Raw genomic sequence first — 27,753 nt, 5'->3', positions numbered from 1 at the left:
TTCCGTGACACCCCCTTCCCCGACATACTGAATCCTGAACATTTTTTACATTTGTAGTGATAACAACGAAGGAAAATATACAAAGAAATAAATACACTTTCATGTCACAGAAAAGTTTTCAAAGCAAAGCAAAAATGTTAATTGTTGGTAAATTTAAACAATTTTCTCTTATTTCTTGTGTATAACAATAATATATTCAAATACATACTCTAAAATATTAAGATTTGATGTAATCCATAAGTAGTATTCAGACTGACAGTAAGATAAGATAGATCGAAATTGATTTGGTATCTTTAATGTTATGATGTTCTTCAAGAAATATGCAGTCTCAAAAAAGTAAATAAATAATGAAGAAAACAAAAAAAATTTACAAAATCTAGATTATGCCAGGGAAACATTTAAAAAGATTCCATTATGAATAGATTTATTTTAAGTATCTGCATAAACCAATTTTTTAAATCAAAGCAAAATACTATACAACAGGAAACATAATTGTTATGGACAGTATAATTATTGATTCTATTTAAAGAATGCACATATAAAAACTATTTGAGTAAAACACACATTCATGTACATAAATACACAGCATCAAACTCCTGATATACATGTATACGCCTTTCCATGACATAAATATATGTATTAACGGTAACTATGACCACATAAAACATATCTCGACTTGTGCATTTAAAAATTTCAAATAAAGTTGAATGTTTTTTGAAACAGACTATAGGTATGGACGCGATATAATTGCGAAGGCGGATCAGAACAGTATTTTATAAACAAACCTATATTCGCGTTTTATATTACGCGTGATAGATTTTTATAATAAATTACATCAGTTACCATCACATGGAAAGACTTCAAGTGGCACATAATAATTATGATAGTTATATACTTAGTAATCACAAATCGGTTTACATGATTTGAACGAAACAAAGGATACTTTAACGTTATTTTCTCGTTTACCATGTATTAAAATAACAAGACAAACACCAACTAAATCAAAATATATCATACTATACACAAATTGAATTACAGGCATTTCTAATTATTGTCCAGCAATATTGACCTGGCACTTCATTAACTTTCTTAAAGGTCATTTGAATAAACACTAATCAGTATATTATATCGAATTTATCGATATATTTTCTAACTTCACTCCTCAGTGAGTCGTAGTGTATTGGTATAGATGTCGGACTACCGATGTTTGATTCCTTACTAACATCACGTTATGATTTTTTTTTAAATTAACTTGTAAGAATTAATTTGAAATCGTTTTACTACACGTGATTGTAGAATACATTTTGAGAGGTGTTTTATACAAAATTATATCTGTATCTTTTGACAATGAAAACGTATATGCTTTTACGCACGCACGTTATAAAATCAGATATTAAAATATACAACATAGATAGTATACACAACAAAAAAGGTTTGCAATAGTTTTAAGAGAATGGCAATCTTAAAACCAAAATAAAAAATAAATCTCTGAAATAGGTCTCGAACCAATCAATTTACGATTTCACCCCTTACCAACTGCGCTAAGAGGGATTTTTAATTTAAAGCATTTTAAAGTATTGATCAGTTTTCATTGTTGGACGGTTTGCTTATCAATAGCTTAACCCATTTCTCGAAGATCATATCTATGTACGTGACCAGTTATACATACGACATGTTGTTTATGTAAAAAATCATGTTACGGTTTTCGTTTTGCCTGTAACTGATAGCAATACAAGTAGCGTACGGTAAACAGGAACAGTTTGACTAGACCAAAATAGTTCAGCTCGCTGACTCGTGCATGACAATTAGTACAAATATATAGTGTGAAATGTACATACGAAGAGCATTTTGATGTGTAGGAGTATTTTTAATTAGGGCACTGATTGTGCAAATAACATATAGGATTATACATGAAGTGTATTTTTTTTCGTCGGACAAGACATGTATTAATCATCTAGTTCCACATCGAGCCCGTTGTGAATTGACTAATAATCGAAACCAAAAGTGTTACATAGCTAGTGAGGACAGCAAAACTCGTGTTTAAGTTTTAAAACTATGCGTGTGACAAAATAAATGCATATCATTACAATAATAACAAATTCATATAAGAAAACTTACAAATACTTATTTTATGTAATAATCCCCAAATGATTGTCAACAAGGAAGTCGTCTGTTACCGTTCGTTGAGCGCCACCTACGCGTGTATGTAGAAGGGAGTTAATTGTTGGTCGTCTGTTACCATTCGTTGAGCGCCACCTACACGCGTATGTAGAAGGGAGTTAATTGTTGGTCGTCTGTTACCATTCGTTGAGCGCCACTTACACGCGTATGTAGAAGGGAGTTAATTGTTTTTGTTTTTTTATTTACAAAAGTGTATATCCCATCAAAACATTGTATTTTTGGTTTAAACATTTTGTTCAAAAGAAATTAATGTAAGTCTTTTCATGTTTTGATATTTTGATATTCGTTCTTCTTGTTTAACACTATACAATGATCATGAATGTTTGCAGTGGGTAAGTTTCGTTTTAAAATTTCAGAAGTAGGGGAGAACGTTGACCCTATTTTTTTCATTTTGAATGTTTCTGTTATCATTATATGAAAGAAATAATTTCGGTCTCGGCGATGCTTATCCGGTATTCAACACCGGTTTGGAGTTTTGATCCGCTCAGGGGCCTGTCTGGAATGGTTTTCGGCACCGTTTTACGCTTTCATTTTATGCCGAGATTCTTAAATCTTCATTCAGAGAAAAATGTCGGCGCATAAGAAGTTATACTCTGCACTTTTTGAGTTATTACCCTTTGTTAATTTTCATACTAACTTGGCTTGTCCAGAGCATAACTTGGTCACTTTATGTTTGATTGACTCCAAATTTGGTATGCAAGCTTTTTTTCATTCACCTCAAGTGCAGTGCACAATAATTGTAACCCATTTAATTTCTGTCCAAGTCATTTGTCCTATATTATAAAAGTTGTGGACTTGAGAACTTTTAATATAGGATGATAGAGTACATTGCAAGTGTTTATAGATAACCTATATTTAAAAAGAAAATGCCAGACAACTAAAATGTTGACAAGGCGACACATCAATGTTAATTTATATTTGCACTTGCCACGGATTTATATTACAATATAAAACCGCGACACAACTAACGTCACTAATCACATTTCCCTTCCATTTCTTGTAAATCTGAAATAAACAAATATGTAAAGCTATTTTTTAATACATGTACTTGCATTTACGGAGAGATTTACTGAAAATTGTTTTTACAAACCGATTTATTTATATTATCAATATTCAGGTGCAAATATTTTAGTTTATATATGTCGAAACAATCTGTACTTCACTTTCAATGAAACTACCCAATGGAACAATAATCAATTTGTTCGTTAGAAAACGGGACTTTTAAAGGTTGGTCGTTTATGACAAAGATAAAAAATAAAATTTTATTGATTTTCAGTTTATTTGTTCACTTAAACCATAGCATCGTCGCGAGTGCGAATAGAACGTTGTAAAATAAAATCATTCTGGATGAAAGAGACTAAATTGATTCGACATAGTACATAAGGTGGCGCAATAGCTCAGTTAGTTAGACAACTGGCTGTCACTGCTGAGGTCCCGGGTTCGACCCTTGGGTTTTTCAGAGACACTGTCCCCTAACTAGAGGTGTACTGGTAAGAAATCCATGTAATCCTCGCATGTATCAGTGCTGTAAACTAGACATGTAAAAGAATCTATTCTATAAGAGCTAGGGACTGTTTCTCGGATTCCCTGTAATCTCATAGCTGTCTCTGAAGTGACTATTCTTGAGTCATGTCTACGTCCCCGCGAGGGGTTACACATAGATAGAGTAGGCAGGCAGGCAGGCAGGCAGGCAGGCAGACAGACAGACAGACAGACAGACAGACAGATAGACAGATAGATAGATAGATAGATTATTTTAAGTATCCGCCGAGTCCAAGTCTTTTGCTATTGTTATCAAGATGGGGTTTATTTCCATTTTTAACAATTTTTCTCTTGTTATTTTTCTTTTGTTTCATCATTACTTAACATGAGATATAATCAAGGAAAATATGCTTTAAAATGATCGGTATGACAAGAATACAAACACAAAAGCTTAATATTCGAGAAGTAAGCCAGACAGCCGGAACAGCCGGAACTCATTTTCGTCTTCTCCGGAAGTTCCGGCTACTCCGGCTAGCCGGAACCCGATTCCGGTTATACAGGCTGGCCAGAGATGATACGGTAAAACCTGTGCAAAAGACCATTGACTAATTCCATAATGGAATGTCAAATTACTTATCACAACGATATCCGGCTATAACGGCTAGCAGTGGTCCAGTCAACATTTGTGCCGCCAAGTTTGATTAGTATTTATGCAGTTTTTATAGTTTTATAGCAATTTGAACTTGTAACGGGAGACTTTTCGATGAAAACAGCCATTTTTCACAAAATGCTCATGAAATAATGGTTTAATGAAAAAAAAATCAAAAAATCTTTAAAACAACATTTTTTCTTAAATTTATATCTAAGGCCATGTTTAACATGGAAAAACGCGATTTTTGGTAATTTCAGGTAGTATCATCATTTTTTGTTAATGAAAAAAATCAAAAAATCTACAAAACAACAATTTTTCTTCAAATTTATATCTTAGGCCATGTTTAAACATGGAAAAACGCGTTTTTTGGTAATTTCAGGTAGTTTCATAACTTTTTGTTAACCATTTACCTCATATATACGTGAAACAACGCACTTTCGATCCCTTCTTTGAGGCCTCAAATATTGAAAAAAAATGCCCTATTTAGGCCCCAAAGACTGATTTTCGTTTTAATATGTTGTTAAAAAAGTGACCACTTTTTTGGCGCAGTCCCCAACCAAAAGATACATCAGGGGGTTTCGAAAAGGGGATGTGCCCCCTTCTGTTAGGGGGGGAGGGTTGAAGGGGGCGGCAGTCCCCCTCATCGCCAAGAAAATTTTGGACATGTGAGAGGGTAAAAATGACACCAGATCAATCATAAGGTAACGTGTAACCAACGTTGAAAAGCATTTGACTCTATCTCAATCCATTAAGAATTTGCAGCACTTTGAAATCAATTTTGAGGGAAAAAATCAATGCAAAATAGTGAGTTTTGGCAATTTTGAGATTTCCCCTCGTTGCCATGGTAACAGGAAATTTAAGCCTGTGTATGTTGTTGCAAAGGCAGTGGTCCCGTCAACATTTGTGCCGCAAAGTTTGATTAGTATTAAGGCAGTTTTTATAGTTTTATAGCAATTTGAACTTGTAACGGGAGACTTTTCAATGAAAACAGCCATTTTTCACAAAATGCTCAAGAAGTAATCGGTTACGAAGTATTTGTATATGCTATTTCAAAATTATTATATTTTAATAGTTTTTTTTCTTGACTTGTTTAAAGGCCGACACAGGACATTTTATTTTAAGTCAGTGAGTTTCTGTCACTGGATATACTATTATCACAGAAAGCCAAATTTATAAAGAAGAATTACAGTGTATTTAAATATAATCTTTTACTAGAAATTAGGAACAAAAGTAGGTAGCAAGAACAATTGTGACATGTAACATAAATTTAGGAATTCAGCTCCTTTTCACCTCAAGACAATTCACATTAAAATATTGAATAATCACAGTAAGCACTCTGACATATCTTACATATATGATCATCTTATCTTCACTTAGCTGTCTATAGGTTATCAGAATCACTAACATTTATAAATTTAAATAATTTTGTAAAAATTGCTGCTTAGCAAATAGATAAAATACTTGGGGTGTCTGTGACGGATTGGTTTAGTTTCTTGACTTTAAACCTTCAGCCGTTCACTGCTGTAGGTATGTGCTCTGCAAGGGTTTACGATTCTTTCATGTGAGATAGCTATCCAGCTCATTTATGGAACATTGATGGTACCTAGGTGCTTGTTAGTGCCTGAAATCATACACATAGGTGCACCAAGGTCTTCCTCAACCAGTAAAGCTGGAAATTGGGCATATAACCTGTCCTTTAAATTGCCCCCCCCCCCTCCCCGAAATAAAATAAATACAAAAATAATGAAATTTAAATTTTGAACTTTTTCTAAACAAATATATCAGGAAACAGAGGCGCTTGTATGATAGAACAGTAAAAGCAGGAGTGATAAGGAAAGATACATGTAGATGTGTCTTTATGTCGGAAACACCAGAGAAAATTTTTGGGTTTTTCAAAACTTTAAAGAAATTGGAATACCAGGAGATTGCCTGCCCTTTGCAATGTTGGATAATGAGTTCTTAGATGTGATGTTGAAAGCCTCATGAATATAGTGCCCTGACTTAATCTATTTAGAAAAAGAAACGACATTGAGGAGAGAACTAGTCACCAGTCTTTCACCAAGAACATGAGATAACTTTCCAATATTTGAAATATTATAATATGTATAGAACCTTAATGAGCCACAAGTTTTTCACCAGGAAAATAAGATCATTTATCTATATGAACAGAACTTCAAGGTGAGAGTTTATCACAAAGAACATGAGATAACCTATGTTTGTTTGAACAGAACCACATTTGTATATAGAGGCACCAGTTCATCACCAAGAAGACGAGCTAACTTATCAATGTTTGGAATTTTTTTGTACAGAACAATATCAAGGTGCAAGTTTCTTTTATTAAGAACAGACTTATTAAGAACAATTCTTATGTAATTTTGTTGTGATAAATGCTTCCGAGGGATCACTTTGTTTTCAGATTTTTATACTTCACAACAGCAGGTGTCAAGTAATGTGTGGCAGCCGTAAAAAGTTGCCCCGTACTTCACTTCAGTGTTGTTATATATTTTCTGGTCCTTCGGGATCATTGATGCCAGTACTATAAAGTGTTGAGAATTGAGTACCGCTCAAGACGGTGCTTTGGGGTGTGAGGGATGTTGCACTTATTCATGATCCCTCATGTACAGACTCAATCAAACCGAGTCTGCAATTCTTATGTAATTTTATAGTCATTAATGCTTCCGAGGGATCACTTTGTTTTCAGATTTTTATACTGTACTTCACAACAGCAGGTGTCAAGTGTTGTCTGGCAGATGTAAAAAGTTGCCCCGTACTTCACTTCAGTGTTGTTTTATTTTTCTGGTACTCGGGATCATTGATGCCAGCACTATTAAGTGTTGAGAATTGAGTACCGCTCAAGCCGGTGCTATGGGGCGTAAGGGATGTTGCACTTATTCACGATCCCTCATGTACAAACTCAATCAAACCGAGTCTGCAATTCTTATGTAATTTTGTTGCGAAGTAAGTTAGTAATTCGTGGCCACGACATAGTATCTCGTGGCCACGACTTAGCTATCTCGTGGCCACGACATAGTATATTGTGGCCACGGCATAGCTATCTCATGGCCACGACTTAGTAACTCGTGGCCACGACATAGTATCTCGTGGCCACTAAATAGCTATCTCGTGGCCACGACTTAGTAACACGTGGCCACGACATAGTATCTCGTGGCCACGACTTAGCTATCTCGTGGCCACGACTTAGTATCTCGTGGCCACGACATAGTATCTCGTGGCCACGAGATAAATAAAAGCACACACATGTCACCTTTGTGTATGCTAACATACAAGATGGCGGAAATTTTATTACTACATTGATAAAACCTGAATACATGATCTCTAGAGTAATTTAACGGTAAAATACATGATAATATTGAAATAAAGGATATTTGAGTGATAAAGTATTACAGTGTGTTACATACAACATGTAAATAAAACGTAAACAAAAGGTAAATTAAGGTAGCGGTGCACCACATCATTTGAAACTATAACATAATCCATATAGATAGTTTATATAGTTACTGTATGAAAAAATAAGATGAGTGTATATTTACCTTATCAAATTTCGCATTTATAAACAAATGATTATTTAAATTAGGCCATTAAGGTTTACAAAAAGAACAGATATATTAAATCAAGTGACTTTCATATGCATCAAACTATTAAATGTTTAAAACTTCAAATACCATAAGGGCCATCTTGGTTGTACTTCATAATCCAATGGACGACAGTGCGATAGTTAGATGACGACGATACCACAGTGCGATGACGACAATGCGATAGTGCCATGGCGACAGTGCGGTAATGCGATGACGACAGTACGATAATGCGACAATGCGATATTACGATTGCGACAATGCGATGGCAACAGTGCGATAACGCGATGACGACATTGCGATAATGCTATGGTGACAATACGATAATGCGATAATAATCTCGTGTTGTCGCCATCGCGGTATCATACTGTCGCCATTGCGTTATCGTCATCCTCGATAAGAAATTCACGGCAAAATAACATTATTATTTCTCTAGATATCTAATTGGTCAGCAGTTTTCACTGTAATTGTAATTAGTCAACAGGTACTACTATATGTTTAACCCTTACCTCATATAGACGTGTTTTCACGTTATTAACCCCCTCCATCCTTTTTGAGGCCTAAAATACCCAATTTAATCCCCAAACATGATCACTTTTTTCTGGCCGCCCCTATCAAAAAGATTTATCGGGGTGGTGGGGGTAGAGGGGGGATGTTCCCTCTTCTGCACGCTAAGAAAATTTTGGACTTTAGAGAGGCTAGAAATTGCCTCACTTAAAAGCCTTTGACTATATCTCAATCAATTCAGAAGTTGCAGCATTTTGAAATCAGATTTGATGGGAAAAATCAACGCAATTCGAGATGTCCTCCGTTGCCATGGTAACACAAAATTTAAGATTGATTATGCCGTTACCACGCCCGTTTAACTCACAACGAGTGAAAAATGTCCATCGGTTAAAATGTTGTGAGCAACTTCCGTTCCTCGTTGTGAGCACCCATCTAAGACAGGTGACACGAATAACAAGGTGAGTTTTTCATAATTTTTGAAGATTACAGACATTTATGTGAAAATATCGCAATGCAGTTAGCTAGCGATGTGTTTTCCGAGAATGCACATGTAAAGATATTGCCTGTTGGTCGACAATTTGATGGAAATACCGTGCGACGCAGTCACTCGGGGTAGCTGGAAAACTGGAGACAACTTCTCTCCGGACCAAATTTAACATTGAAAACGTCGATTCTGGTGAAGTTTTGTGCATTCTAACCTAAAACAGATGCCCACAAGTCTTCAGCGTAAATTATTACCTGAAAGTCTTCATAGAACCGAAGATATACCCTTTTTTGCTTTAATCCTCGTTGTGAGCACCATAACCTCGTTGTGAGCAAGACAAGCGAAGTGCTGTCTGGGTTAAATATGTAATTCAAATGGCGAGAATACAATTTTCAATCTACCAAAAGCACTAAAAACGTTTTTGCACAATTTTTTCTTTGAAATAGTTCTACTTTTTCTACACAACTTGGCCAGTCTATCAACATGAATGAAGCTCAGTAAAAATACATGCATGTTTATATCACACAGACTGTCCTCGAACACGAAGCATATGCAATTAAATAAATAAATTACATCCCCTTATTAGTTCACCACCATTTGCACGAACAACAAAACATTTGCAAAATCGTAGGTATATAAAGTTTTTTTTTGTTTACCATTACCTTTTACGGTTACAACACACTAAATAAGCAATCCTCCGCGAAAAACAGTAGTCGCATAATAACAGATTCAAATAGTTCTCAGCGTCTGTTTGCTCTGTAGAGCATTTTTCATGATTTTAGTTGCACTGTCTTTCCTAGAAAGCTCATGACAGTCTGTGTTTGACATTTAAACAGCATTTTCATCATGAAATTGTGTCATTTTTAGAAATATTCATGACGTCTAAGGTGTTACACCACTAGTACAATTTTGGGATACCTGATTTTACAGTGTGTTTGACTGAAAATAATGTTTTGCAAGGGACATGACCCCAACTTTTCTTTTGATTTTTATTCATCACTGACAGTTTTTCTAGTAGTTCTAATCTTTTTCAGGTCAGGGCAAGTACAGATATGCCACCAATTGATAAAAAGAAGTGTGTTTGTCACATCTGCAACAAGTCGTTTGCTAGCCGGTACAATTTACAACGACACGCAACAGTGGTGCATGGCGGTGACAAATCCTTCAAATGCACTGAGGCAGGCTGTAATAATACATTTGCTTACAATCGTGATTTATTAGTTCACAAAACCAAATGCCATGGAGATGGTCAAACGCTTAAATGTAAGTCGTGTGACAAGGTTTTCATGTACAGAAGTAGTTGGAAACGACACCGACAGAGTTGCTCAGCAACCGGGAAAAGTAAAGTAAAATGTAGTGCTTGTGGCAAATTGTTTAAGACTTCAGATTCTTTACGACACCACCTGAAATATGTTCATGAGAAAAAGAATCTCAGAGGGGTACAATGTGACCTTTGCGGCAGACTTTTCAACAGGCCACAAGCGTTGGGAAGGCACATGAATGGTAAATTCCATAAAGGAGACAAATGACTGCATTGATCAAGCGTACTGTGAATGTGAAGAATACGGTCAAGGACAAGTGTAGTAGTGCCCGGTCCATTTGCAACATGTTTATGACTTAGCCGGAACCGGAACTCTTGAATGTGAATTTGTAGTGTGCTGTAGTAAAACATTGGTATCAACCAAATGTTCATACTCATACTGAAATAGTTTTTGTTTTTAAGTATTACTAGATAATTTATTGTATATGATGTTAAATGTTTCTTAACGATTTAAAGGTTGTATACCATGCAGAATCGGGTAAAATATATTTAACAGGGTATTCTAATGTTCATGATATGATAATTTACAGAGACAATTTAGACACAAATTTTACATAGATAAGGCATCATCTACGGTTCTTCTTCGCCAACATATGATACAGTTGCTTAAAGTTTTCACAGGAGTCTGCAATGTAAAGGCAGTAGAGTTTTACTGATAAGACATATATATTTTGTGTTATATTTGTTTTTAGATTTGTTGTTATTACAAGCGTTTTATACCTGCATACATTCAGATATTTTTTCAGATATGATTCTGCATCAAATACAACCTTTACACACAAGTTTGCATGTATTTTATGTTTTGTATTCAAGTATAATATGTTTTACTCATGAAAAAAACTCTCCTCAGAGTTGAGAAGCATAATGCAATCTAGCATTAATACTGTCTTTCATTGTAAACATCATATTTGTATTTCATACCACTGCCGTTTTGCTGATCTAAAAGCAAACACATCGTTGTGAGAATATATGTGTTTTTTTATCTAAAAATGATACAGGACAGGATCTTCGAAATTCAGTCCGTGTCAAAATCCTAATAGTTATTGTTTTAGAAAACAGCAGCAGTCTCTTTAACCCAAAACATATTCTTTCTGGTGACGTACAGTTCCATTTTATGCCACAATGATTTATATGATGTGGTGATTTATGCTGTGATTCATAATACAAAATGTTAAAAAATATTAATTGTAGCGGTTTTCATCTCACATGAGCACTTTGATCATGGTGAGCTTTTGTGACCGTCTGATGTCCGTCGTCCGTCTGTCCATCAACATTGATCAAGGTCACCATGACCTTTAACATAAAAAACCTAATAACTTGCTGACACTTGAGTGTAGGCAGATCAAACTTTGTGGGAAGTTTTCCTTGGACCAGTTGAGTCCTAGGCCAAAGCTCAAGGTCACCATATCCATTTATACAAAAATTCACAACTTTGCAATGCTCGGACCTAGCAGCCTCAAACTTGGTTTAGGGATTGGCGCTTAGTTATGCATGACCCTAAGTTGAAGGTCAAGGTCATTGTTACAAACAACAAATATGTATTATGATGATGCCATTGTGGTCTGTCATATGAACTTAACATCATCATATAGAGCAATGGTACTCACTTGAGCGATATAAGGCCATCATGACCCCCTCTTGCGTTATGTTGTACTGTTTGATTAGCAGACTAGCCAGACTTGAACATATTTTATTTGCAATATTTTTAATGTTGTTATACTGAAAGTTCTAATGTATATGCTGTGATGATTTATTCTGTGATTCGTTTTGTTCAAACACAATCATTTTATAATTATATTTGTTCTAATGAAAGTATGGTTCCCAGTTTTATTGTTGTTATACTGAAAGTTCTAATGTATATGCTGTGATGATTTATTCTGTGATTCGTTTTGTTCAAACACAATCATTTTATAATTATATTTGTTCTAATGAAAGTATGGCTGTTTTGTTATATCTCCCAGTTTTATTGCTCTCAGAAGATGTATCGAAAGTGCCATATTGAGAAATAGAAAATCAAATCAGATTCATGAAATATTAATAAAAATTTTTATACAAGTATGTCAACTTTGTAAGGAAGTGTTACTTGGTAAAAGGCATCTTTTTATGTACGTACAATTTATTGCCATCTTAACATGAAGCATTAAATATTATCATGGTAATAGTTTAAATCAAATCGTTCATAAATCTACAAAGATATAGACATTCAAGTCAAAAGTTCAGCATTATGAAAGATTACAATATGTGTCCAATATCGGTCAATCTGCATTACAATATAACTAAGTATCCATATGCGACTGTTACCAGTGTATCAGAGTTACAATGTGTTACCGCCTCAAGTTTTGGCCCTTTCAGTAACAATAGAAAGAACAAACATTTCGAGTCCTAGTAAATGTTATTTCACTTATACTAATTGAATTCCACCCCAATACGTTTGGACGTTAAAATTTTCGATTCATCAATTTTATATCCGTATCGTGCCCGAACTGGTTGGTCTCCCGGAGGGGGTCGTTTACTTCCGAGAACGTGAGAGGTTTTTTTTATTCGTCGTCTATGTCCTCTGACTCTTGCCTCTGTATCAAAGAAGTGATCTCTGAAAAAATAAGTATGTTTCTATTGAAAATGTGTCTAGATATCATTCAGTCATATTGAAGCCGGCTATAATATAATGCTCGTAGAGTTCTTGAGCCAGGCACACAGGCATTAATTTGAGAGTTTAAATACTTTTCTAAGTTTTGACTGATATGAAAATTAGAATAACCATTCCACATTAACATTAATTACGTTTACTCTGAATTCCTGTAAGGAATTGTGGAAATAATTAGTGCAAAATGTAAGCTGTTTTACTTACTTGGGATAATAAACCGAATGAAGCCATTCTTCCTACATGAGCATGTCGTAACAGTTTGAGTTTCTCTATTTTTCACAAGTAGCAGAAACTATCGGCACTGGATATACTTTATCACGTTTTGTGTGTTGATGAAGAACGACCTAAAATTTGAAAGTGAAACACATGTAATAACCCACCATATTCATGTACTTGAAAATTAAGCTGAATTATTTTGACACGTCTTTCATTCATATAGCAAGACAAAACGTCTCGCACTAGATTCGAATCCATAGGAAAAAGGTTCCATGAATTACAATTCACCGACTCTAAACCCTTCCATCACCGGAAATGCTTACAGTTTATGAAAAGGACTATTTGTGTGGACATCCCCTCCCCCCATAAAGCATGTCACATGTAATACAATTTGAAAGATCAATATCTTGCAATAATTGTTACCTTATTTTAAAACGAACTATATATACATGTAATTTTAAAAATTCCTTCCTACTTTTTTAACAAAAATCTTAAATGATGCATTCAGATATGTGAAATCATGCCGATAGTTCAGTCCCTATTTGACACCCTTTAAAGTTTTAAGTCCAATTTCCAAAACACCAACACATGAATATGCTTAAAAAGTTCCAAATCAAATGAAATGGAGCTAAAGTGTTTCAAACAGTTTTCTGTAATTTCTGAATAAGTTAAAGTAGATTTTTAAATACCTGTCGTCTTTCATTTTCAATTGCAGTAATGGCTGTAAAGTCAGATATGTGTTTCTCTATCCCATCGGCTGTAAGAACGCCCTGGCCCCATGGATCCATCTCCTGCATAGTAGAGAAGAAGCTTTCCGAACACAGAGTGTTTGGTGCACGAACACAAATATGTGCCATTTTTAGCTAATGCATATAAATAAAGTTTGGCCTCAGAGCTAGATCGTAAACCTTCGTATAAAATAATTGACAATCCTTTTATAGAAGCACCATATGGCGGAATTCAACCAAAATCAACCCCTTTGTCTAGCCAGTTTATAAGTTTCAACCTTTTTTTCACATCTTTCAATAGCAGGTATGCCAGGTGTGTCGTCAGCTTCATACAGACCTTCTCGGATAACCTTGCAAAACGTGGCCTCTTCCAGGTTACCATTTTCATTCATGCACTTTTCCACATCATCACTGACCATATTTCTGGCAAATCTTTTCCTTCATCTGGTCAGCTATCTTTCCTTCGGGCGAGACTTCTATAAGTAAATGGATTTAGGGATCTCTGGTTTCATACGCGATACATTATCCAAGCCTTCTTTGAAACGCCACTAACTTTATTTAAACAAATCGCTTTTCTCAAATTGCTGCCCAAATGTGTTTTGTCATACATGAAAACTTCAAAATCTCCATCTTCACTCTTGTCTGGCACGTAGTATGGACTCAAAGATTGTGACACACCAATAATATCAATAGTTTGTTTAACACGTGCATTTTCTTTCCATTCTCTCAAATTTATCCGGCCACAAGAAATTTGCTAATGCAATGTTTAGTACTCTCTTGGGTATGCCTTCTTCATAATAACACGCTGGGCTAATTGTTTCAACGGCGGAACATTCTTTTCTTTGCGCTGACATTCTGAACAATCTGTGATCCGTCCACCAACTTGCTTTGAAATGCTGTTAACAAGTTGATATTTTTAGAACTCCCGATACTTTTATATGCAACTTCTTATCAGCAATGTCGCCTGTTCAAACATTTAGCTATCTCAGTCAGCTCCTTCACTGTCAGCTTACTCAATGAATTTCAGCGGACTGGGAAAATATCTGCAATAGTACTTTGTGAAATGTCTGTCCATTTTGCTGAATTTACTCGCTTTAGTCCCTCAAAAATTTTCATTACGTTTATTTGCACTCCGTCTTGGTGAAGTTTCTGTTTCATCTGGTGTATTCATCGGTGCGCTCTGGTTCTTCCGTTTCTCTTCCACTTCCTCTGAGACTGTGACTGTGTTATCATCTTGCTCATTTTCGATAGGCTTTATCTCAGATTCTTCTCTGATTCCGTTTTGCATTATGTATCACCCATCCTTTGCTTGGTGTCTTTATTCTTTTCATGGTCCCACCGTCTGTTTGAAGGGTATTGTTTTCTAAGAATTCATGTGTCGGAACAACAGGTTTACACTTCTGTTAGAAATACATGTATTATCTGAGATTTGGAGAACTTGCATACATCTTTCCATACGTCTTTTGCTAAGTTGATGTTGTGTTAATGGTTTGTTATCTCTGCCTCGAACCATTATATCGTGTTAAATTCTCCGTCAGCTGCAGTAACAATGACATCTAATCCCTCATCCCTGCAGGCGGCTTTACATGTTTTCATTGATTTTCCTAGTGGTCTCCATGCTTAAACTGTATCCCCGGTAAAAATAAAGAACCGGTATACTAGCGTGAGGTTGTTCCTCTTTCCAGTATCTATCTAAGTCTGCTAACAGATATACCACAACCTGCGTACCCATTAACCGTTGAAGTTCATAGGATTCGCCTATAACATCTTTACCTAACAGTAAAGCTCGTTGCAGATCGTCATATAAAAAATGATTCATCTGGAGCTTTTCGGCTCAGATTGAGTTTCATATGGTGAAAGCCGTATCGTCAGTAATCAATAATGAAGCATTTTTCAAACCGGCCTTGTACCGACGGAAATTCACCAAGGAAAAAATACAGTTTTCGGTGTGTTTTGAAACAGCCTCCTTTATTGTTTTGGATTTATCTGATACCCTTGAAGGCCTTTTTGGATTATCAGTGTGATATACACTTTCAATCTCCTGAATCGATATCTCGACACAAGTCCTCACTGAATGGAACCTGTAAGCAAATAATATGTGATAAAGGTCGGTTAAATAAAATTATCGAAAAGTGTATCGCCGTATAACAAATTGCATAGTCAATACGTAAGGCAGGTCCGGATCCGTAGTGTAGGGGATCAGAGTCGTGAACTTGCTAATCTCTGAAAACCTCTCACTGATGGAGTGCGTAGGTTCGAGCCCTGCCTAGCGACTAGGATTTTTCAATGTGAGAAGTAGGCAGTTGCCCTACGGACTTTTGAGGTCTAAGTACTGGTATTTTCCCCAGGAACGATGGTTAGGTGAACTGCCCGCCCTTAATATAACTGGACATCAATGTTGAAAACGGGCGTAAACCCAACAAAAAAAAAAAAGTCAGCTGGAAGTTTAGGTCAATGCAGGTAATACAAAGAATGGCATCAAATTAATATCAAGCGGTAGGTATTTGTACAAACTGTCACGTTCAGTTCGTTTTATTTCAAAATACAAAATGTTCTGCAGATATTGTTTCAGAAAAAGCAAACAACATCGTATTGTTATTTTAAATGCTTATATATAAGTCGTTTTCCCTGCAAATGTGAAATAATTATGTAAGACGGTAACTTTGAATAGTCATCTGAGCAAGAATCTCGTCTCGTACCAGCATAAACTATAGTGTCGCTTCTGTCTTTAATGCTCTGGCTTACGTACAAATGTCTGCTTACATATCGAAACAGGCACGGCTTCGTGCAACGTCGGAGCATGGATTTCATACAGGAGATTTTCCCTCGAAGGCGTACATAGGTTTGCGTCCAGCCCAACTCAACTACCATCTGGTGTACTAATCTTTCTTTCCTTAATAAGCTCCTTCGTAAAATACGATCTGGATGCAAGAATGGTAGAATAATGCGCACATAGTTCTGACAGGTGATGAATCTCAGACTGTGTCCTGCACTAGCTTATGTTGTGCTACATTCTTGTGGTTCCACGCCATTACTTTGTGATCAACGGTTCTGTTGCCGCTTCACCAACCATGCTAATCGATGGCCTGGTATAATCGTACTACCAGTTACCTTCATAAGCCTCTCTATCCTTAAACCATTTTTGGAGAGCGTTGTTTAATTATCGACGTGTCTGACTGGTCACCGTGTGGGCAGCTTCTCAAACAGGCTTCAGAATTCTCAAATATACGTTGACAGTTTAGAGTTAACAACTGGCCCATTCGCAAATAAATGGTCCAACCTTATTTAAAATAGGCAACCGGTCTTGCATATTCTTTCAGAAATTCTTAAGCACTTATCGACACAGTTATCAATCTTCCATATAAGTGGTCATGTTCAGATCAATTGAATAGCAGTATTTAGATTTTTCGCCACATTCACACCAGCCAGTTCTTTAAGCTTGTTTAGTGAATATGCCGTTCTTAACTCGCAATTTACGCAACTCTTTCATACAGTAGAAAAACAATAGAATCAAAACTTAGCAGTGTGTAAAAACTGTGTTTTTGTCTTTCTCTGGTGTTTCGGACACAGTTGTTACTCGAGTCTTGGACATGGGTAATCGTGTCAATAGCATTGTTGATTATAATGTTGTTTCCTTTCATTTTCTTCTTGTTTATCTTTCAGTGTCTGTCCGGGTTCAAACAACCAAGGAGATCACATCAGCACTTCTTTTCATTTTCTTCCATCAAACATAACGTACATAAGAATTTATGGGTTGCATTTGTGTTTCTCTGGTGCCTTGTATGTCGATCCATTTCTCTCGGCATCACTCCCGGTTTGAATTACACCTGGAAGTTCTCACCCATGTGACCTCTGAAGTTTCAGAGCGAACGGTAACCGCGCTAGGCACCACCGGCACGCTTAATCTCTGAATTTTCGGGTTGAAAAGCATCGCCACCTTTGATCATTCTCCTTCACTTTTCTCAAGCAACTCATGTACCGTAAGAAACGCCCACCGAAATAATTTCGTCCAACCCAGAAGAATCTACTAGACATTCTTGGAGAATATCGCATACCGCGGCGTGTCTGTTCAGAAAACATCTCACCGCAGATCACAAAACATCAGGAATGAAATATTTTTCATAAGAACTTGTTGTCTGATACTACCTGACAAATTGACAACTCCACCATCAACTTTTGTCTTGTTTTTTGAAATTCTTGGATACGCAGGCATAATTTGCAAGTTGGATTCCTCGCTGTTCAGACCTTGAAATTCATCATCTGTAGGTGAAGTTCTGTACCCAATCGTCCACAATTTCTTGAGGTATTAGCATTCTTAACTCGTCCTACTTCTTGGGCATCTTGAATACAACAGGCAATGATTTATGAAAATAGTAAGAATAGTCAAATTCTTTGTTGAAGTTCGAATTCATCTTCATTTTCAATATTTGTACATTCAGTTCTTGAAGCAGTCTCTCTGTCGATGTGTTACCAGATTTGAATATTTTCTTTTAAAAATTGTCAGCTGTCAATTTCTTTTATTGTACTGTTTTTTTGTGCGAGAAGCATTTTTGAAAGGTTAATTTCAGCGGACTAACTGTAACCACATCTTTTTCAGTGTCTACCAGGAAATGTATTCGTTCTCTGCGATGACTTACAATGGCGTTGATATGTGTTTTCTTTTCTTGTGGGGGGAGTTTTCATGTCTGGAGATTTCATCAAATTGAAGTTTTGAATCGTTTTACATATTGGCGATGGCCTTGGTGAATATAATTGACCGTTTCCTTCGTTCAACTGGTATGAAGTTCGTTTCAACACTTTGCCTACTTGATGCCTCGCTTTGGTTCCCCTTGAACGACACCCATGTTCCAACCACTGAAAGAAAAATAGATGCTATTGAAAATTATTCTTCATATTCACAAGTCATCATGATTAACAGACAGAAGCTAATCAGGGGAGGTAATCAAAAGTATATTTATTTCGTATACTATAGTGTGGCACCGAGTGAACATCACGGAACAGATTATGAAATATTTCAACAATTTCAACGTTTGTGTGATACACACTACTGTGTTTATCCTGAGCTGAAAGACTGACCAAGATATGTAGAAACAAGAATTGTCACGGGTAAGTTGACAATGTCCCAAAGTGGTGCTTTGTCCTTTGATTTAATGGACGAGATAGATTATTTTTGTTTGGACAATTAGATCTTCAATGTGAAGGTCATTCAATGTCAAGGTGAAATAAATATAGGTCATTTTGGAAGGCTCCTGTCCAAAGGGGCAATTGTGTCCAAATATGAATTAATTTCCACGTTATTGACCAATGTTAAAATTTTGGATGTCTAGAAGGTCATTCAGGTCAAGGTAAAAAAAATAGATCAGTTTGAAGGTCTTTTCTAAACGGGTGTTGTGTCCAAATATGAGTAAATCCGTATACTAATAAGGAAGTTATGCACCATTTTTAAGTTTTTGGACAATTTAACCCTTCAAAGTGAGGTCATTCAGCGGTCAAGGTCAAAAGAAATATGTCAATTTGGAAAGCTGTCCAAGGAGGTTGTTGTGCCTAAATCATGAATTAAAATGATTTACTTATAAGGACATTATGGCCAATCTTAAATGTTTTTTGGACATTTTGACCTTCAAGGTAAATGCCATTCAGGGGTCAAGATTAAAATATACAGGTCCGTAGGAGGTCTTGTGCTAAGGGATGTTGTGTTCAAATATGAATCAAATCCGTTTACTAATAAGGAAGTTATGCCAATGTTAAAGTTTTCGGACGATTGACGGACGGACAGTTCAAAACTAATATGCCTCCCTTCGGGTAATGCATCAACGTCTTGCAAAGAAATGTTGCTGTGCAAAAACGTTTAATTGCTTGGTAGATTGAAAAATATATTTTCACATCTGAATAACATATTAAAACCAGACACGCACTGCGCTTGTCTTGCTCACAACGAGGTTATGGTGCTCACAACGAGGATTAAAGCAAAAAGGGTATATCTTCGTTCTATGAAGACTTTCTGGTAAAATAATTTACGCTGAAGACTTGTGGCATCTGTGTTAGTAAAAATGCACAAAACTTCACCAGAATCGACGTTTCAATGTTAAATTTGATCCCGAAGAGAAGTTGTCTCCAGTTTTCCAGCTACCCCGAGTGACTGCGTCGCACGTATTTACATCAATTGTCGACCAACAGGCAATATCTTTACATGTGCATACTCGGAAAACACATCGCTAGCTAACTCATTGTGATATTTTCCACATAAATGTCTGTATCTTCAAAATTATGAAAAACTCACCTTGTTATTCGTGTCACCTGTCTTAGATGGGTGCTCACAACGAGGAACGGAAGTTGCTCACAACATTTTAACCGATGGACATTTTTCACTCGTTGTGAGTTAAACGGGCGTGGTTACAAAGTTTTTGGTCCAGTAAACGTTAACTTTGTATTCAAGCATTTTTATAGTTGCATAGCAATTTGAACTTGTGTAACAGGGTTTTTTTAATGAATATAGCCATTTTGTTTACAAAATACTCACGCGGTAATTATGAATTACTGTAACTGGTCAGTAGTTTCTTGCATAATGCACAGTACGTTAAAATAAAAATATGAAAACATTCGTTATATAGTGTGGAAATGTCATTTAATCTTGGACTGCAAATGTCCAACAATATTGACATAGCAATTCATTAACTTTCGTAAAGGTCATTGGTATCAACAATATATCTATTGTAACTTTACACGTCAATGAGATATATATATGCCAGACAAGTGATCTGAACTGATCTGGTTCGATACTTAACCAACACCACTTTATGAAGATACACATTTTTAAAATTGTCTTGCTAGATCTCATTTTACAATACCTTTTCAGTAGTGTGTTTATACATTTCAAATCATTATCTTTAAAACATTACAGCGTATTTATAATACAAATTAAAAACACTACACAGATTAAATACACACACACACACACACACACACACACACACACACACACACACACACACACAAATCAAAATAAAAACGGAAGTCGCTATAAAACTCATTTTTTTATTAAATAAACAAATTTTGCTATTTCTGTTTTAATGAATTTGAAAAATTGTATCCTTAAGGGAAACACAAGATTTTATGTTACATGTTCTCTCCTCTCTATACTTAATTTAAATGACCTTTCGAACCTTTACCATTGATGCTACAATTTAACAACTTTAGCCAAAAACTAGCCCTCTTTACTTCATCAAATACCGCGGAAATCTATAAATACACAAAACGCTTTTTCTTCTTATGTTTTAAGATATTGATTATTGAATGAAGGGTAAAAAAATTATCCTGACGGGAAAAGCCCTTTCAAAAGCCCGCCTGATTTGCATTAAGAATATTTTTAGACTCTATATATTTAGTTAATCAACAGTTAAGTATTAACGTTAACAATTCAGTAAGGTTATGGTTCTTTTGCATCACCTTTTTTTAATAATGGAACGATTAAGCCATGACGATGGCATATAACCTGTGTCCAAAACAATGTTTAAATGGTTTAAAAAAATAGCCTGCTATTTCTTATGTATCCATACTTGACTGCATGATTTACCATTAAAGACCATTTATATTCCTTATTTGTGGTGACTGGGAAATTTATTTCTTCGTTTAAATTATTTTGTTGCATTAGCTATCAAGGATCCTGTATTTACATTCTGTTGTTTAAAATCAAATAAGAACCATGTTTCATTTTGTAAAAGGAGTTCTGTCCCTTAAACAATAACTTTATTTAAAAAAGTCAAGTCAAGTCAAACAAACATTTATTTCTCTCATTCCACGTACAAACATAACATAATAAGGTGACAAACATGAAAAAAGTACAATGAGGCTCAATTTGATATTAAATATAAATTTTGAATACTTTTAATTGTAAAGTACATATATACAACAGTTGTGTCTCTTCATATATCTATTGTTTAAACATATGAACTAATTGAGAAAGCTGATCTTACATTCAAAGGTAGTGTTTCATTTTTTTATTCTTTGTATTTCACCAATGAGATTCGATAGTAACAAAATGTTGTCACCGGAAAGACCTAAACGTTAGTGAAAAATGTAATTGAATTGGTATGTTTTGTGTTAAAGAGAAAAAAAATAAAGTAAAATAGTAGTAAAGGGGAAATGGAAAAAAATGCATGTGTTGTTTTAAATAGACGATTACTGCTCAATAGTCATATCAACAATCAACATTTTTAACATACTCATATCACAATATCATGATGCGAAAAAAATATTAAACAAAATAAATATGCTTCATGTACTAGTATTTCACTTAACATGCGAATAATTTTCAAGGTATAAATTGAGAAGTTTAATGTTTAACAATAACAAAAAAGATAGGGTATATAGAATAGAAATAGAAATACCATGACTACTTGAATACTCTCAATATGGCAGATTAAGGGAGATAACAATATAGATTTACATAGCAGATGTTATTGCATTTACTTCCCTTTAGTTAAATCTTAGCTATAGCTATAATTGAATAAAATTTACAATGTATTTTAGTAAAACGTTTTCAGATCGGCGGGAACTGGTGGTTTCCGCCTACTCTATCGTGGACCTGAACTCAACCAGAGCACAGCGTGGGGCATGGAAGCTCCAATAAGATCTTCCTGCGATAACAAGCGCCACAGGTCGTGCCAGGTGCACTGCTGACCCTCGACTTCCCAGTGGGGATCGGGAGTCAGGAGTACCCCCGACTTCATGAGGAGCCCTATACACAGTTCCCACGATCTTATATAATTTAATTTGCGAATGGCGGTATCATAGGCCAAAAAAGAAAAATAATTTTTGTATACTGTGCTAGAAATGACACATTTTATAAAGTGAAAAATGGCATTAGATTTTAAGATACGGAAGCAGAGTTGATTAGTGCTTTTAGACCTAACCAGCGTCTTCTGACCTTTCCTTTTGAAAAATAAAAAACCTGTGGTCTAATTAAAATGCAGGATACTATGAATATGTCCTACTAGGTCTCCAAAACGAAACAGATACTTTTGCAACACTTATGATATTCGGAAAAAAGAAAGTCCTATTTCAATAAATACATATTGGTCAATGACTTAAATTCTACTTAGTATACACTTAACAAATTTACTTTTAATAGTTCTTGTTTAGTATTAGTATTCATTAATTCAGATGTTTTGATTATATTTGGTCTTCTATATTAATAACGTTTTAAGAAGCGCTTGCGCTCATTTTCATAGAGTTTGTATTCTAATAAGAAATGAAATTCGTCGCCTAATTTATTACATTACGTACATAGTCTATCATTTAATTGAATTCTTGCCGAGTTTCCGGTTTCTATTGGAAGATGGTGGCTATAAGAACGAAATCGTATCAATGAATACAGATTTGTTGACCTTGGCAAGAAAGAATGATTCTCTCACAAATCTGCATTTAGAAAAGTTTATAGAAGCTAGCCTTGGTAGAATTTTCTACATCATACCCAATAGACCTTACACTCCGTCAGATTTAATAACAATTACCAATACGTTAACAGGACCAAATACTTAAAGAACAGAACAGAAGGTTCATTAAGTTGTATGGTACAGCATATAGACATATGTTTTGTTGTTGGAAGTTATAATAATCAAGCAGACTGCACAAAATAGTGAAAAGGCACAAACACATGTATAATCTTCAAAATACTCAAATCCCTATCACCGAGACGCTGGCAATATGTATATATTTACAATATATCTAATATAAGTATAACATATACAAACAATATATACGTTCATACACTACATGGCAATAATATTCTTATATATATTCAGGGTTCCTATGATATCACGGCTTCTATGATACCACGGTATTTAGATTTTCTGCGGCTGCTAGTAAAAGCAAATAATGATGTTTTTATTTTTGAACTGTCACACTAAATTGAATAGCATCTGTCAATAAATTTAATTTTGTGAATTATTAATAAATTCGTAGTAAGACAGCTATTTTTAAAAAATCATCAAATTGGACTTCTATTTCCCTTAAAAAAATTTACTCAGTCAATTAAATTGTGTTTTAAACCAATATAATGACATATTGTCTATAGCAAGTGCACTGTTGGAAGTTTTTCACTTCTGAATTTGAAAATTTTGATACATCTATCCTTGATTTCTTGCATTTTTGGGGATTACCAGGTTACCATAGTAACCTCCTCTTAAATCACCTAAAATGGTAGACTATGTAAATAGTTTAAAAATAACATTTTAATTGGATCTTTTGAAAGGAAGTATTGACAAACATTTGTGGGAAACGATCACTTATTAAATAGAAGAAAAATTCATTCATGTCTGATTATTATATTTAAATATTTTTCCATAAACGTTAAGTACCGTGATATCATAGAACCCCAGGCTAAATATACATGTTATCATATTTACGAGTGTTGCATTGTAAATTTTATCTTTTGTTGAACGACTAACAAATATATATAATGCAATATTATGAAGTAAACGTCTGTTCTCTTTTTCATAAGATTAACAAATTTCATCATACTAGGTCTCTGTCAATAATATCTTGGAATATATTTCATACGTTTATCATTAAACATACTACATTCAAGCACAAATAAAATTCATCTTCAATTGTAAGCCATCACACAGTTCACATAGTCTATAATGCCTCTCAATATTCCTGTGTCTTACATATTCCATATTCAGACAATGCGACGACATTCTTATTTTTGAAATTGGTTTATACAAAATTTATTTTAGTTTGATTGTGTAGGAAGCTATAATCTTATTGACACACGTTCGAATCCGTTCCTGGAGAGCAATGAGTGTATAGTTTCTTGCTCAAGGAAACGAAAACTTGCCCCTGATGGGGTTTGAACCCATGCGTCTAGCGATCATTAGATTACTAGTCCGATTCGTTAGCCACTCGGCAATGCCGCCACAATTATTTTTGGATATTATCTGTCTATCTTTCTAAAATTATTTATTTTCCTGAGATACACAGATAACTCTTGGCCCTGTTTCAATTCTCTAAACAAAGTCAAACTTAGACTATTATCCATAGACTATTATCCACGTCAATGTCCATGTGAAAAAAAAAACATTCGTATTAACAGATGCTTCCAGCCTGCTAACAGTTTTTGAATCAGCAACACAAATACAAATTTTGTAAACTGCAGGCCGCAAAATATAATAATATACACGTTAAAGCATACCGAAAACCTGATACCAATCAAAGAATAATAATAATATAAACAATTTGAATTCAAATGCACACATACTGTTAACATTGTATCTTACATACATTGAAATGATATATTCATGTGTAAATTAATGTGAAAACACAAACAATCAACTAGTACATCAATCACATGCATTGTTGTTTTAAGATCGTGTTAAAGAATTTTGTGAATAGAAATAAAAGCAAAACAGTCTTTTTAATACTATCACACTTTTCTGTAATTCATATGTAATATTTTATGACTATCTCGGCAAAGTTTAAACGACTGGTTTATAGTGTTGTGTACCTGAGATTGGTTAAAAATATTGACTTTTCTCCGAAGCATTGTCGATATATGCTTGGTAACAAACAACCACAATGCATTGCGAACAACATGGCGTCCATGTAAAACTATTTAAATGTGTTGACAACAATTTCTAACATTTCAAGTTGAATACATGGATTTAAATCAAGTTATATGGTGCTAAGAAAACATAAGAGTTTGTTCTTCTAGTGCAATAACGCTTTAGCACAATATTAACGAATTTATGCATTGAAATAACTAAGCATTGAAATAAAGAAACAGTTACATGTCCGAAAAATACGAATACAATCAATCATACACATTCAGATCATCAAGGATCTCCACAACATGTAAAGGCAAAACTAGCTACTTGTATAATTGTAAAGTTTGATAATTCTATAGCATAATATGTCTCATCTTGTGTTTTATAGCTGGTTATATCACCAAACATGTTTATCCAGAATCATTGTAAATATATGCCAATGTCAGTCATAATATTATATTTGTCAGTCATATATAGGGTTCTACATATAACTAAGTTGTAGGGCTCTACATATGACTTACAGCAATTAAAGCAAGGAATAATGCCATTGCGACGATCAAACCGAACAGCGAGGTCTTTTCTGGAACGTGTGGCAGACGATCATGTAGACTATCAAGATCATTGGTCAAACATCCTAAGCTCTTTCTCATGTTATTTATCAATTTTGTTTTGGCATTCGAATACTCGGTAAGTGTCACCCTTACCCTTTCAGCGTCTTCATTTAGTTGTGCAACCTTATGATCTAACTCTAGCAGCTTTTCTGGTATACTTGAAAATTTTGATTCTATTTCTCCTTCCATGTTTTGAAATGAAGTACTCATGTCTTTTACCGCCACACAAAGTCCGTCATCAATTTCTTTTTTGTAAAACTCTATTTCATTAATATAAGCAGCGTTCTTTTCCAAAAGCTCTAGTAATCTTCGAATTCCGTCGAAGTCTTTATCGTTTTCAAAGTTGCGTAGACATTTTTCAAAGTCATCAAAGAGGCCTTTTTTCTTCTCCTTCAATGCATCGTCAAACATTTTCATAGAGATTTCAGCCTCATTCAACTAGAAAACCAAAATATTCTTCATTTTTCCTTCAAATAATATACAACATCCACAAAAAAGATAACAAATCTAAGTTTTTGATACGTATCGCAGTAGTTAATTTCTATTACAATTATTCTTTATATGTAAAACACTAAACATGTCTAAGTTCATCATTCAGAAACATGAATTCTCATCGACGAAAGAACCATATTCGATTTCTTTATGAGTATGAAGAAATACATGACTTGCAAGCTATTGATATAAGTAAATAACGTATTGACATCATTAAAAATACTGCATTACTCAAGCTTAAGATTTGTCCGCAGACAGCGTATGTGTGGTCTACTTTTCTCTGTAACAAGCAACATATAAACAAGGGAATAGTATTTCAAATGTGCTTTGCAGTCTTACCTGTCCTTGATAGTCAACAAATATTTCAAGTTTTAAGTAAATATCTTTGACGGTTTCTCTGGTGGCTCACAAGATTATCTCACTTAAGAAATGCGTTTAAAGTGAATATCTTTGATATTTTTTAAAGAAATGAATCTTAACAAAAAATAACCAAGAAAAAGCGACTCACATTAAAAAAATGAATTATAAAGACATTAAAACGCAGTCCACGTATTCTAAGTTTGAAGTTATTAAAGTGACATGTTGCTCATTTTTATTGTCAAATTGACTTGAATTGACTATTTATTTCAATAGTGGGTAATTTATCGTTCATGTAAAGTAAATTATAAAATTGAAAGGAGTTATGAAAAAATGTTAACTCATTTTGGCTTTCACCTTTTCACTCTATATCTACCCATGGATGGGCATAATGTCACTTTTCACTTTTTTGAGAATTCGACCTTTGAAGTCTAAAAAATAGAATTATTTTGCTAAAATTCTTTTTTTTATTATCTGCACCATCCTTCAATGTTGTCATATTTTGTTGGTGAATATGAAATCAAGTTTCAGGTTAACTTCTTTGATAGTTTCTGAGGAAACGGACCTTAACAAAATGGATAACTAATCCTTAAATAGTAAGTAAAAAAGGGCTTACGTTTGCATAAATTTTGTTTTGGATAATTTGCAATTTTGAAATGGTACCCTCTTATGAAATATCGATGTATATCATGAATGGTTTCCTTGAAAATGGGCCTTAAGGAAAATGGAAAGCAACGCCGACGAGAGGGTCATAACGATAACTCGACTTATTTTCTTCAAAAAGAAATATCGGATATGATTTGATTATATTATCAGTAAGTCTCATTATGACTGTTACAATTAGCATATCGACGATGAAAAAAATATTATTGGCATTTATTCATTATTGAATAAAACTTTATTAAATGAATTTTGAACTTTCAAAAATGTTTTAGACAT

The 27,753-nt window shown here is 34.6% G+C and overlaps 1 protein-coding gene across 4 annotated transcripts in view; it reads right to left on the bottom strand.

Moving 5' to 3' along the window:
- The window catches only part of LOC132746270 (uncharacterized), a 64,414-nt gene that overhangs the window by 15,052 nt on the left and 21,609 nt on the right, over positions 1-27,753 (bottom strand). For 2 of the 4 annotated variants that reach the window (XM_060735371.1, XM_060735372.1), the window contains one exon: positions 21,827-26,403. The exons of 1 other annotated variant lie outside the window; for it this stretch is intronic. In XM_060735371.1, coding sequence (XP_060591354.1) covers positions 25,861-26,403 — 543 coding nt within the window. In that variant the 3' untranslated portion in view covers positions 21,827-25,860. Of the gene's footprint in view, positions 1-2,118; positions 2,846-21,826; positions 26,404-27,753 lie in introns of those variants that run through there. One more of the 4 variants, XM_060735373.1, reaches the window with a different exon arrangement.

This window comes from Ruditapes philippinarum, unplaced genomic scaffold (assembly GCF_026571515.1).
Source record: "Ruditapes philippinarum isolate M1 unplaced genomic scaffold, ASM2657151v2 ctg6814_1_1_1_1, whole genome shotgun sequence".
Lineage (NCBI taxonomy): Eukaryota > Metazoa > Mollusca > Bivalvia > Venerida > Veneridae > Ruditapes > Ruditapes philippinarum.
The sequence above is the reverse complement of the archived record's forward strand: the minus strand, read 5'-3'. Positions and strand labels throughout refer to the sequence as shown.